This window comes from Aythya fuligula, chromosome 3 (assembly GCF_009819795.1).
Source record: "Aythya fuligula isolate bAytFul2 chromosome 3, bAytFul2.pri, whole genome shotgun sequence".
Lineage (NCBI taxonomy): Eukaryota > Metazoa > Chordata > Aves > Anseriformes > Anatidae > Aythya > Aythya fuligula.
In genome coordinates this window covers 94599192-94613962 of record NC_045561.1, presented here as the reverse complement: position 1 = coordinate 94613962, position 14771 = coordinate 94599192, and the positions used below count along the sequence as shown (strand labels likewise).

At 38.0% G+C, this 14771-nt stretch overlaps 1 protein-coding gene across 1 annotated transcript in view; it reads left to right on the top strand.

The window, feature by feature from the left end:
- MCPH1 (microcephalin 1) overlaps positions 1-7221 on the top strand; it is a 127561-nt gene extending 120340 nt beyond the window's left edge. The window contains exons 13-14 of the mRNA XM_032184372.1: positions 3822-4059; positions 7100-7221. Coding sequence (XP_032040263.1) covers positions 3822-4059; positions 7100-7155 — 294 coding nt within the window. The 3' untranslated portion in view covers positions 7156-7221. The remainder of the gene's footprint in view (positions 1-3821; positions 4060-7099) is intronic.
- Positions 7222-14771: the final 7550 nt, after the last annotated feature.

The window sequence follows — 14771 nt, the reverse complement described above, 5'->3', positions numbered from 1 at the left end:
ATGCTTTTGACACATGCGTACATATAACAGGTATCGTCCTGCCATTCATCCAGTTAGTGAAAGAATGAGAATCCCAATACTCAAAATTTTAACAAAAAGAGTAAATACTAGATTCTATGAAATTCTCTTCTTCTATGAGATTCTGTTTTTCTGACCATTGCAAATGCATCTGATCAGAAAGGAAAATTGGTGTCACTGTCCAATATCATAGCAGGCAGTGGTGCTCTCTGTTATAGTACAGACTGACACATCTGTAACTATAGCTACCAACTCATACATACACAATTTGTGGAAATAATTATTTTTGGGGGTGTGAAGTTTTCCCAGGCTTAGTCTCATCTGAGGAATTATTTATTTTTTTTCACCACTTACCCAAAATCAGTATGGTTTCAAAGGGCTGGTAGCGCTCCTGGAGAGCCGTGAACTCTTTGATGTTGCAAAGGCAGCTGAGTCAATTCAGTGTACGAGCTAGATTGCACTGTTTAATCCCACAGCCCAGCAGTGTGTGGTCGGCTAGCTGCCTCTGCAGCAACTGGCGAGTACCATATTGTTCAGGTTAGTGGGCCAGAAAGCAAAACTAACCTTCCAAAATACTCCATGAGCTCTGAACGTCAATGCTACTGCTTTTCCCTGGCTAGAGGATGTGTGTGGAGATCCTGTGTGCTTGAGCAAATCTGAGCACAGCTGCAGTGGTGGTTCAGGTGAAGGAAAAGTAAGTGTGAAGTTCTATGCTGAAGCTTTCCTTCACTGATATATCAGGGCTGTATTGTATTCCTACTTCATCATTTTGTCAAATGAGTTGGTAACACACATAGCTAGAATTGTAATGGAAGATTAAGAAAATCATCTCTATAGCATGTCCGAATTTCACTGTCCTGGATTCCTTTAATATACACTAAACATGGAGAATAAATCAAGCTGTTTGTGAGCATCAGCTGAGGCAAGTGTTGTTGGGTGCTCAAAGTTTGAGTTTCTTGATTTGGTGATTAGCTTTGTATGTATTTCCATTTATTATTAACTTCATCCAGAAGTTCCTCCTATATGAAGACCTATCACAGTTTTCATTGCGGAAGCAAGGAAATGCTTTCAGGGAAAATGGTTGAGGAAGTGGGAACACTGCTCTTTTCAATCATATTCTTTAAAATATGTGAAATAGCAGGATGGCAACAATTGTATTTTGTCTTCTGTCTAAAACAAGTCCTGTTGCATTTTGAAGATAACAGCTTCTTATAACTAATCATTTTTGTCTTTAAAAATGCGGAGTTCCAGGTTGACAAAAACAATGTAACATCTGTCTCCATGACTTAAACCTGATTTGTTTAAGGTAAACAAACATTAAAGTCTCTTGCTAATTGTCTTTCCTCCATTCATTGCAGCTGATTCATCCAAATAAACAGTTTCAGAGATCTTCTCTTATCACACTGTATCTGTCATGAAGCTTTTCTGAGGTTGATGCAAAGGGACTACTATTTTTACTTGACTATAATTTGTTCTTTAATTCATTGACCATGTTTAACACAAGCAGTTTTGTAGTTTCATGACTGCACATATTTTTTATGATAAAAATGAATAATTGCTGTCCCAGTAATACCAAAATCATCACACTGCTCCGTAGACACCCCTTGGAGATTGCAAAGTGTTTTATGTGCCTGAGCTAGTCCCATTTGATGGGACTGATCCACTGATCATGGCCTCAAAGGCTCACAAGGCCCATCGGCCAGTGATACTCCTACCAAATTTTAAATCTGATACCATATGTTAAAACTGTACAGTGCATAGTTTGTGGTATTTCATGACATCAAAATGCCCAGCATCCAGATGTTTCTAGAGGAGCATTCTGCTCAGATGGAGAAAGGTGGTACATACAAAGTCCAAAAACAGATCTACACATGTGTAAAGTATCACATGCCAACATATTTACAGCAATTGCAATCAGACATGCTCACCGCACGAATGTTGAACAATTCTCTGCCTGTGATCATTTGTCTGGCCAAGAGTTAATGCTCTTTCTCTGAACTGAGCTGGGGTCCTCTGAATTCTGCAATGTAACTCTGCTTTGATGCTGTGCTCGACAAAATTATTTAGAAGCTGTTTGGCTTCCATGAGACAAGATTATGTGCCATGTCATTCATAAATCTAAGTTTGCAAAGGAGAAGAAAATATAGGCTATATTTTTGGATTGCGCTTCGGGTTTTTTTGGCCTGGTTCATCTATAGCAGTCACTGTCTTTATAACTTGCTGAATTCAGAATACAAAGAATCGGTTTGGTTTTATTCTCAAGAGGGCAACCAAGGAACTAACAATAACAGAAAGCTGAATTCTGTATTGATGGAGGAGAGCTCAGAATTCAGGTTTGGATTGACTTGTCCAAGAATAGCACATAAGACAGTGGCACAGAAATGACCCGAGCTGTGAAGCACGGACTTCATGCTTCACTAGTGACCTGCCTAATTGGTCATAAGTGCTAAGGCAATGTATTTTGACTTTCATCTAAGAATCTATGAAGACTCCATTGAAGTATTTGGCTTTATAAGACCTTGTAAACCAGGTGAAGACTGTTTTAGCTGCACATCTGCAAAGCACATCTACTATTGCATTAACATCTTAAGTGTCTGGTTTCACAGTACTTTTGTGCCAGCACTGGGTGTGCCAGCACTGGAGGAAGGAATCCACTCAACAAGTAGTTTCTTCAGCTACTGGTTACACCTCTTCACTGACTGCAGTTCAGCCCTTTTATGTAAACCAGATATATACAGTGTCCTTTTTGCTATGTAGTGTGCTCATGTTGCTCATCTGTATGAAAAAATCTGAGCATCACCTAATATGAAACCTTTATTTTTGTTCTCATCTTACTCCTAGACCATTATTTATTTTCTGAATTTTGTCAAGGGATACAGACTCATAAATGTCAAATACATTAATTTGGCAGGTCAATGGCAATCTCACTTTTAAGAATTTCAGGCTTGATTCTTCATTTATTTTAGTATTAAAACTTTATATTGCTTACCAGGGGTTGTACACTAGTTCTGTGCACTGCTTTCATGCACAGTGTACTTACAGGAAATGGTTTTAATTGTTGAACCACTGCCCCACCTGATATATACAGATAAGAAAATTTGCCCCATATAAATCAAGGTTTTTATTGGATAGCATTACAGGTTACGCTATATTCACAGGGGACTTCCTTTTTTGCTTTTGTAGAGACAAAAGTGTTTACATTAAACAGTCAGTTTACTGTGAGTTCTGTTACATTTATGTCACTTCATGTATCTCAGAGAAAATGCAGTTGGTACAGGAAGACAGGAGGGGCAAAGAGGTTACAACTTCATTTAGACTGTCAATTAGATATATTTGTAAAGCCCCCAGATACAAGCTGATGAACGGTGTATATTGTAAAGGCTTTCATGGTTTGTATTTCTGCCAAAATACTCTAATTATTTAGAAAATTCTTTACAATGTCTATGTAATGGCACTGTTATAAGAATGCAGGATTATGGTGAAAGATAATTCTGTCTTACAGGTAAGCCATCTGGCCTGTGATTTAAGAGTCTCAGCTCTGGTTTTGGAATCATATCTGTCAAGTGTATCATATATGGTAATTTTAGTTTCTGTATCAAAATAACTACATGTAAAATAATAAAATACAGAAAATTCATTGTGTGTTTTACCCAAGTTTTTGATAGACATGAAAAGTAAAGTTTGTATTCATGTACTCTTATTCTTTTTTTTTTTTTCCTGAATTAATGAAGAGAATGATTAGTTTTACTCTGAGTGGAAATATACCACAATGTTTATCATTTTCTTTGTTTTCTCACTTACAGATCTGCAGACTTCAGCGTCACCTATCAACAGGAAACTACCAACAGAATCTCTTTTCAAACCAGCCTGTAATGTTTGTATCTCCCACCAGTCAGCCACCCTGCAAAAATCTGATTGAACTTATACAGCTGTCAGGAGGAAAAGTTTGTAAAGCCTTACGTCAGGCAAAAATCTGCATAGGAAAATACCCAGGAAAGAAGTACCAGGAAATAAAATGTTTATCAGAAAAATGGATATTAGGTAAGACACTACACTTCAACCCATATAAAATATTATGGAATATGTATTCAAAAATGGACCGTAAATTGTTTACTAAACCGAGGTTATGGAGAAGAAGGAGATGGAACAGACTGTTACAGTGATGTTTTCAATGAGGTTATCTCTGTGATGAGAACATTCTGTTAAAACTAAGGCTTCTTTGTGATGATCCTGCTACTCACCTTTTAATTTAATGAAGAACAAATTTAATGCAAAAATATATATATTTTTCAAATTTATCTTGTATATGATTGTCTCATTTAGAACAAACTAGATTATGGAAAACACTACAGGATAATTTATTTTAAAAAAATAATGTTTGTCAATTTATTGAGACACAATAAGATTTGTAACTGGTATAAACTGGCATAACACTACTGAAATGCAGTAACAGGCACTCTCTGATAACCTGTCCTGAATTATATATTATACATCTGGCAGACAGTTTTCTGCAGACACTGATTTCCAATTGGAAAAAGTTTATCTTTAAAATCTTCTGTTAGTTTCCTAAGAGCTATTAGTCCATTGCTTTTCCTTTATTCCACCACAGTTCTAAAGGTTATCTCACTGCAGGGATTCAGATGTAAAATTGCAGTATCCTCACTCTCAAAGAAAAGCTTTGATAATCTCCTTCAGATTCACAACTTCCAGTCTGACACTCCCATTTTCAGGCAAGAAAAGGGTATTTTCCAAAAAGGGATCTTTTGCATACTAGAAAATTTTTAAATTAAAATTTCCTCATACACTATGTCACATCAAACTCCTCTAGATAGTACCCCACTCAAACTCTGGCAGTAACTGTACAGCACAAATCGATGTTATATGAGACTACATAAGTAAGTCCTAATCTCTTGACTGTTAATGTTATCAGACCATGACTTAAACCTGAAAGAAAATAACGCAAAAGGAAGAAAGGTAAAGTGAGCCATAGGAGAAAAATACTTGTCTAAATGCAAGTGTTACTTGATATCTGAAGATAAAATTGTGAAGAGTTGAAAGAGATGCACAAGGAGAAGGCATTGTTTACTGTGCCTTTCTCTAGCTTTGAAGAAGACTTTAAAGATCAAATGTGGCCAAAAAAGTGCTTTGGTGAGGATACCAGAGGTTTACAGAGGACTAAAAATATTATATAGTAAATTAAACATAAAAGTTTCACATACTAGTATTTCAGTGGTTAATTTCAGGTGTACAAATATAATAATCAAGAGTGGCATGCAATTCATTTTATAGTATACGCAATTTAATACCCTTCTCCTTCTGCTACATAATAAATAAAAAGAAGACTAAGGAAAAACTGTGCCCCCTCTGTAAGGAAATGGAAGACTCGGTTACGCAGGAAATGGAGAAGGCTGAGGTACTCAATGACATTTTTTGCCTCAGTCTTCACCAACAAGTGCTCTAGTTATACCACCCAAGTTGCAGAAGACAAAGATGGGGACTGGGAGAATGAAGAACTGTAGGAGAAGATCAGGTTCAAGACCATCTAAAGAACCTGAAGGTACACAAGTCCATGGGACTTCATGAAATGCATCTGTGGATCCTGAGGGAACTGGCAGATGAATTTGCTAAGCCACTATGCATCATATTTGAGAAGTTATGGCAGTCAGGTGAAGTTCCCACTGTCTGGAAAAGGGGAAAGATAACCCAATTTTTAAAATGGAAAAAAAAAAAAAAAAAAAAAAAAAGGAAGACCTGGAGAACTACAGGCCAGTCGGTCTCACCTCTGTGCCTGGCAAGATCATGGAGCAGAGCAGATCCTCCTGGAAACTGCTAAAGCACATGGAAAATAAGGATGTGATTGGTGACAGGCAACATGGCTTCACTAAGAGAAAATTATGCCTGGCAAATCTGGTGGCCTTATACAATGGGGTTACAGCATTGGTGGATAGGGGAAGCAACTGACATCATTGCGTAAAGTATTTTACACTGTTCCCATGACATCCTTGTCTCTAAACTGGAGAGACACGGATCTGATGGATGGACCTCTTAGTGGGTTAGGAATTGGCTGGATGGTCACACTCAAAGAGTTGTGGTCAACATCTCAATGTCCAGGTGGAGATCAGTAATAAGAAGTGTCCCTTAGGGGTCAGTATTGAAACTGGTGCTATTTAATAACTTTGTTGGTCACATGGACAGTGGGATCAAGTACACCGTCAGCAAGTTTGCTGATGACACCAAGCTGTGTGTCACGGTCAACACTCTGGAGGGAAGGGATGCCATCCAGAGGGACCTGGACAGGCTGAAGAGGTTGGCCTGTGTGAACCTGATGAGGTTCAACAAGGCCAAGTGCCTGCATCTGGGCCACAGTATCTCCTAAACTACATAGAGCTGGATTGACCAAGCTCAGCCCATCAGTGAATTGGTGGAGCTGTGTATCTGGCTGCAGGAGTCCCACACATTACATAAAGGATCTGAATTCTGCATGCCCTTTACAAATTTCTCAAATTTCTTTTGCATTCTGATGTTGCCTTTTCTGTTGCTGTGTCTTGCTGATGTGGTGTGGTTATGGAAACTCCAGCTAACAGATTTGAAATGATGAATCAGCAGAACTCAGATAAAAGAAGTGTTTCTATACGGTACCTTAATGGGTACAGGTCTTTGAAGCTTAGCCCCTTTCTCAGGAACATAATAATTAAAACAGTGGCTGCCTGTCCCTACAAATTGCTATCTTAGTCAAATAAATCAAATAAAATCTGAAGTTTTGTCTAATCTTTGACACTTCACTGTTGCAATCCAGTTCGTTTGTGTTTATCTGCTGTTAGGACCAAATGCCAATTAATTCGCTCAGTGTTGCCCACAATAAAAAGCCCATAGGTATATAACACAACACTGTTTTTTAAACTTAAATAAATGGTGTTTCCAATTATCTGGCTGTTTGCATTTATTTTAGGGTTATTCTCTCTGTTTTCTCAGCTCCACTGGACTGTTTTGTAACAGAAATTACTCTGAAGTATGTTGCTGCCTTATAATCTGTTTCTTGTGCACATGATCTTAAATAATCCTGCCTTTTTATTCCTTTTAGATTCAGTCACTCAGCATACAATATGTCCTATGGAAAACTACATTTTTCAGCTGTGAGATAACTCAAGAGCTTCCATATGGCTGCAAGGAACCAAGCCTGGTTTGGCTTCAACAACAAACTAAGCTGTGAATAAAATTTCTAAGAGAATGCATGTTTATATACTGTGAAATGTTTTCTACAAATATTGTAGAAAATATTACTTGTGTAATTGTTTATCTTATGATTTTATTTTTTATTTCTTTTGTAATAATAAAGTTCTTCCCAAATAAATGTCATTGTGCTTCTATTTATTTGTTGAAGACCTTTGGACCTAGAAGTTGAGTGAATCATTGTGTGCTGGGTGGAAATGGAAAGATGCTTTCTAATCTCAGATTTGATCCTGTCTAGTGCAGTTAAAAGCTGTCCGTGCAGTGTGGGTGATTGTGCCCAAGCTACATGTAGCTTTGGTGTTAGCAGGAGCTGTGCTACCAATGCAGGGGTTCTGTAGGTTCCTCTCTTCTGAGCGCCCATGTGGACAGCTGGAGGCCCATGTTGCCATATCTTCATGACCACAGCTAAATAAGTTTGCTTTAGTAAAAGGATAAGGTGGTTTATCGTGCTTAACTCACACATCCTGGTGTAAACTTGTAAACTTCTAAATTCATTTTTCAGAAGTAATCCTAACTCAGTAATTATGTTCAGATGCCTTCAAATGCCTTACATCTAGTCTGAAACCATGAACAGCTACTGATCCCAAGTCAAATGAGTTAAGGCAGCACGTCATTCATTCATACACTCAAATCTCTTGAAAATGGAACTCTTCAATAAATCCTTTAGGCATGTTTGAAAAATGTACGTAAATGTTTTAAATGTTAAAATCATCTTCAGTATGAGTTTTTGTTTTTAGCAGGGATAAATATTTGGATATAAGTTATGTTGTGAAATATTTGATTGGCTATAAATGCACAACCTCTTTTACAAATTTGCAGGGTTCATCAAAATAATATCATCATAGAGAATAAAGTATTACCCACTAATTTAATGGCAGCTTATACCTCACACCTTCCAAACTCCATGCTCCCCTGAATACCATCAAACAATGGAAACTGTACTAAAAATAGCAATTTCAAATGAATACTATGGAAAAAAGTTCAATAACTTATAAACGATGCCATTCTTTTGCATTGTTATTACCTCTTGTTGGTTTTTTAAGGGATTTGGTTGCACGATTTCTTTAAACTTGAGGAGTATACAAATTTTTGTCCTTCAGAAAAAGTTCAGCAATGTCTGTGTGTCAATCTTCTCCAGGCATAAATTGCATTTGCATAGCTGCTCTGTAAAATGCGTAACATGCTTCTTCATGGGAAAGCTCTAAATTATGATTATTTTATGGAAAATCAGACTCACATTATTTTCAGAACTAGTGAGCAGCTCTAATTTGAAAGGATGAGATCTGAGTGCTGTATAGCTTTTTTATAAATATAAAAGAAAATATAATTAAATGAAGTATTATGCTTGCTTAGTTTTCTGACATGCACATTTTTAACAGCATCTTACCTATAGGTTTGATACAAAAATTGGTAATCAGGTCTCTCTACAAATCAGGCTGTTTAAAACTGAAACTATTTACCTAATTACTGCACAGCACTGATAACATGGTACCACTCTTCATCCTTGACCTTACTAAACCTTTTATTAAGAAACTAGTTGCCTAGTCTTGCAGACCAAAATAGAAATACTTAAATAAGTTGTGACATGTGAACATACGGTTCCCAGTAAATAATAGAATAATTTGTTTGAATTATATTGCTTAACCTTGAATATTACGACCTCCTAGTTTATTTTGTAGTCATTTTCTAAGAGTACTACACATAGAAATCTGTCACTATTAATTTATGCAATGTAACATTCCAAATCCGTTTTCTCATAAATCTTCTTGAGATGAATCTCGACTATTTAAATTGTAAATTCTTGGATCAACTTGTTGGTCTTTATTAGTCACACATGTAACAGACTTGACAGTGAAAAGCCTAATATACTTTTTGTTTTAATTGAAATGTTTCAGGTAAAGCAATCCATCAATTGAGATAATTTTAGCTCAAATTATGTGGATTGATAAAAATCCCTATATCTGCTGGCTGCTCTTGACAAATCTCCTGTACTATGTACAGCAGCAGGTAAATGCAGCCAGCAGGAAATTAAATGCCTAATTTTGGTCTCCCGTTGTTGGTAAGTGGTGTGCTGAATATATATATACTGACTGCTGCTTGGTATGAGGACACTGCAAATACAGGGGTGATTAGAATTAAATCCAGAGATTAGCATGTTGTACAGGCAGCAAAATTAAGTACTATTTCATTTTTTATAGTCAGGAGTCTTTCCAAAGCACCGTGCTTCACTGAGGTTCTGCCATACACAAACTGCTGCACACTGCTGTGCTAAATGGCATCATGCTCACCTTAGCAGGAAACCTTCTTTTTTAATTTCCTTTTTTTTTTTTAATGTCAGGCTTTCATGTGGAAGAGAGGTTTTCTCAACCTTAGCTTTTTTAACCCGCGTTAGTGTTTTTGCCATTCACTTGTGAAAACGACTTAGCTGCTGTCTCTCCTCAGAGGGCTCCTGTAGCCCAGCTCAGTGATGTCTCCAGCAAAATCACATCACTATAATCAAAGAATTTTCTAAGTTAGCCTAATTTGATTAGGAATCTGTTTAAACCAAAAATAAGTAGAAAAGCCAAAATAAGTATTATTCCTTCCTGAGATTCACACTGGCTGAGTTCATTCCTAAAAGTAGCTTAACTCCCAGCACAGGTCCTATTTTAACTCATTCCACTTGCATTGGTGGTACAGATGATATCACTTGGCTGCACAGACCACCACTACCCCTGCCCTTCTTCCTTTTCCATAGATAAAAAGAATTTTTACCACACTTTGCATAATTCACTGGACACTCACATTGGCAAGTGCAGAAGTACTTAGGACAAACACAGGCATGACGTTGGATAATGTGTATCTTAGACAGTGTCAACTAAATTATGGCAGCAAAATTGGTGTCTTCTTCAAACAGCATATCCTTAAAAACAAACTAGGATCTAAAACAGTTTCTGTATTGTCACAGTGACTAATAATGTAAAATAGGCAAGGATGTGTTTGAAAGCAAGACTGCTGTACATTTTTAATGTGGGTGGATTACACATCTCTTTTTTCCCTTTCTCTGTTTTTTTTTGCAATCAGTTTTAGACTGCAACTGTGTTTATGATCTGTATGATCTAGTGAGTAAAAAGGTCTCTAAATATTCACAATGATCCCAGTATATGAGCCATCTGGTATTGGTTACTAAACTACAGATTGCTAAACTGCTTTTATGTTTCCGGATATTTTCCTGACTCATCCATGGACAACTCTTTGGAGGTTGTTACTTTTTAAATAAAAATAACCAGTAAAACCTATTGCATCACTTAAAATTCTGTTTATAGCTCCACTATAAGATATCTGCAAGATAATTTAGAATTTAGGCATGACTGTATTATGTGGTAAAGCGTTATCAGCATATTCAGCACTAGGAAGTTGTTAGCACTTTTTTTTTTTTTTTTTTTTTTTTTGAAGCCTATAATCAACTTAGGAACTGTGGAGTTCCTAAAACTGCAAAGGTGTTTGTAATGAGTATTTCTCACATGAGCTGTGGCTGGGTGGAGCTGTTCTTCTATCATTTCTTCGAGCATAAGATGGAGGTATCCCAGAAACAATATCTAGAAAGCTGATTAAACTGATTTTTTTCCTCAGGAGCAACTCACGGCCCTGGAAAAAAAAAAAAAAAAAATCATAATAATAAAAATGGAATATTTGTTCAGACCAAAAACTGGAAAGCATGAAAAACTCTGTGTCTGTGCCAGGAGTCTGACTTCTTTAATGACAGATCTAATAACAGAAACCCAAACGACTGTAGTCTTATTACATTAAGCAGAATTTTATTTCTGATCTCCTTTTATTGCTGTTTTTCAGAATTAGCTCTTTGCACGATATGACCAAATAGTGGGCTCTGGAAGGGCATCACCTTCACTTCAGCATCATGCAGCAGCTCACAGGAAGATGGTTTAAAACTGTCAGTAGTAAATAAGTAACAGCTGGTGCTTAGGTTATCGGCACAGGTGTCTGCTAAGAGCTTTTGTTCAGAGTTGGCAAGGCACAGCTTTTCCCCTGTTGATGCAGATGTAAAACAAGCCTCTAAGCATCACGGAGCAGCTCAAACTCCAGCAGAGGACTGAGGTGCTGATAGGTAGCAGACAGACACAGCATAGCCAGTTTTTTTGGACTGCCTGAGTCAGCAACCCTCAGAGGGGTCTTCAGTAGCTTGTGGTGCATTGCAGGAGATGGAACCCACCCAGCCTCCTGGTGGGTCCACACCGTCCTCATCACTGCAGCTCCCAAGGTCATGGGAACTGAACCTTAACATGACTTCTTCTATTCCAGTTTGTGTTGCTTGCCTGGTAGCTTCTGGTGTCTGGAAAGCACCTGAGCTATCACCAGAGACAGAACTGGCTGGTGGAGTTAATTTCCCAAGAAGATTTACCAGTGCCCAGGACGTCTTTCATGTTGTTCTTGAATGAGGTGGCAAAGGTATTGCTACTGCTGGTCCAGACAGGTTTGGGGGTTGTTTTTTTCCTTCTTCATGACAGATTTTATTGAACTTTTATGGCTTTTAAGAGATGGAGAAAAACTAGATCTGTAGTTTTGTAGATTGTAGAGGGAGGTAGTTGCACAATGGTGTCATTGTGACGTGATCTTTGAAACACAGGCCAAACAACCCAAGCTGAAACTTGGAAACTCACCAGTGAGGAGATGTTTTCTGCCATACATGGGTGTCTTTTAAGACTCTGCTTTTTCAAAACTTTGGATAACTAAAGAAATGGACTTTCAAAGTTGTAAAAGGAGATGGATTTTTATTAAGAATTGTTACAGAGATGGCCCCATATGTAAATTACAATACAGGATATTTCAACAGAAAAATCAAGAGAATGCAGCCTGGAGCACAGTGTGAATAAGGAAAAAATAGACTTGTCAAAATGGGAAAACTTCCTTGGTGAGGTTATCACAGGCTTTGCCATTAGGCAGTGAAGCACTGTCTGCAGAGAAACACTCATATGTGACTAGACACCATGTTTCCCCCCCCCTCGTATTCTTCTAACATAACTATTTCTTGTATAGTGCCTATGGATTCCATAGTGTTGTGTCAATCAAGTTCATAAAACACAGTGTGTCTGATTTTACCCTCCTATCCAAAGCATATTTTCCTCAACCAGGCACCTTGGTTTTAATGGAAACTTCGAGATGCGTCATTTCTTCCCTTTCTTTTCTGCCAGAACTGCCACCCAAGCCCAGAGTTACAGTTTTCATCCTGACTGCTGTCTTCTTTCTTTCAGTTGACACTTGCAGCATCAGCTCTTCTCATCCACCAAACTCCTGCTCCTAGGATTATTTGTGCAGTTTTCTGTTCTTTGCTGCCTTCCCCATTTTCATCTTTACTTGTTTCATTCTTTCAGTTAAAAAAAAAAAAAAAAAAAAAAAAAAACTTGCTATCTTTTTCAGGTTTTCAGTCCCACACTCCCTACCACCTCTGACATCTAACTACTTCTTGATTCTCGGTTTTGATTCACTGAAGTCTTAAGCACTGAATCTCATGTGTTAATAACTATTTCATACTTCTGTCTTCAGTCTTCCCTTTTACAAGTTACTGTAGAAGTCCATTCTGCAGTTCTTCATCCTCTCCATGTCCTACTTCAGAGCTCTCCACTTCTTTACCACAGGTAGTGGTAAAGCACCTACAAGCACCCAGGCAGGCAGAAAGCTAAACCCTGAACTTCTGATGAACTAAGAATAGTATACCTGATGTATTTAGTTGGTCTTATTCTGTCCCAGCCCTCTGGTTCATCTGTCTGCTTTGCACGTTCCCTGATGAAGCTTGCAAGCTCATTGATGTGTTTGGGCGTGGACAAGTGCCTGGGACCATCACACTCTGCTTTGCCATGAAAATGGAAGAGTCATAACAGAAGAGATTCCCGTTGTATTAAGGTAAGACGCAGGCTATGTACTTTGCACAATCCTATGCCTACTTTCGACAAACAGCAAATATTGTAACGTTATCCCAGAAAGACTCTGTGTACTCAGACCATATGCAATACATAATATGCTTAAACCTTAGACTAATTTTCAGACCTTTTTAGAATTAGGTAGGGCTGTTTTTCCTTTAGATCATTTTTTAGTTGTTGACTTGGTTACAGGTACAGGGAGAGGTAAAGGGAAAAGCACTTTGTGGATATTCAGCTCTGGAGGGAAGCATGCCAGCTCACTCACTCAGGAACCAGAAGTCACACAGGAGTTCTGCTAAGCAGTCCCTGGGATCCAGAGAGGAGCTTTAAAGCCAGGATTAATTGTACATATGCAGTACAGAAAGATGACATGATTTTAAATGTTCTGTGCTACGGATATGGGTAAACCTCTTCCATCAATGTGGCTAAATACAGCAACATCCAAAATTCTGCATTGTACTGTTTAAATGTTAAGCTGATCAAACCCAGGTTTTTTTGAGGGGTAAAGGTTTTAGTTTTAAGAAAGGCACAATTATGAACCTGCTCTGATTACAGTCTAATGTGTCAATTCAGATGAAAATCAAGACACTTGGAAACAGTGTTAAAGGCTTGCAGATACTTGACCTCTGTGAAGAGCCTGGCTGGTCACTCTGCCACTTTTAATGTGCACTTAAAGAAATCTGGTGTTCCTCCTCCCTCCGCCTATGACTGAATATTTCTGAATAGCTTGAAATTCACACCCACTTGAAATGCTGACTTGGGAATACACTTTTTTGGACACATGCTTCATCATATTTCAGCTGTACACAAAGATAAGCATTTCAGAAGTTTGGAGGCAGAGCATTTCCTCCTACAGAAGAGAATTTATATTTTCCCTGACATTGCCCAGGCAACACAGGCTTGAATAAAAAATTGACGCTAAAAGCAGAGTTCTCTAGTCTGGGAATCAACACTGTTATTTTATTCCCAGCTACATTCAGTATCCTACTTGATGAAGAGAAGAATGTCCTTTATAAGAGCAGGGATGTTGAACATATTTGGATGACCCATATAAAAGTGATTAGAGGGCACGAGGATGCAAGTGAAAGAATCTGGATTTAGAGAATGATCCAACTTCAGACTCACTTTTCCCTTACATTATCTGGTATTCTCTCTCCCCACCCCCCTTTTCTTTTTCCCTTACTGTTATTAGTAGTGGTATTTTGTCTACTATGTGTGAGCAATAATTTTGTATGAGAGGCTGATACCAATAGTCTCTAACCAGTAGTCTCCTAAGCAGCATCAGAGCCACTGAGCTGCAGAAACAGATCTCTTTTGTCTTCCCATTCAAAAACTCTTGTATGCCTAGAGTAGCAGTGGTGAGCCATACATGAACCCAGAAGACAGAAAAATCTCATGGGAGATATGGGCTTTTATCTACCCAGGCTTGCATCTTGGGCTTTCTACCCAAGTCTCCAGTTCTCTAGATGCCTTTATTAAGGTTTCTCATACCTGGTATGCAATTTAGAGCTTCTAAGTTAGAAACCTAGGTGAACATGAAGTCAGCAGAAGCTGGAAGATTCCTAATAACAGTAGTCTGAATATCCAACTGAAGTTCTCCAGGAGATT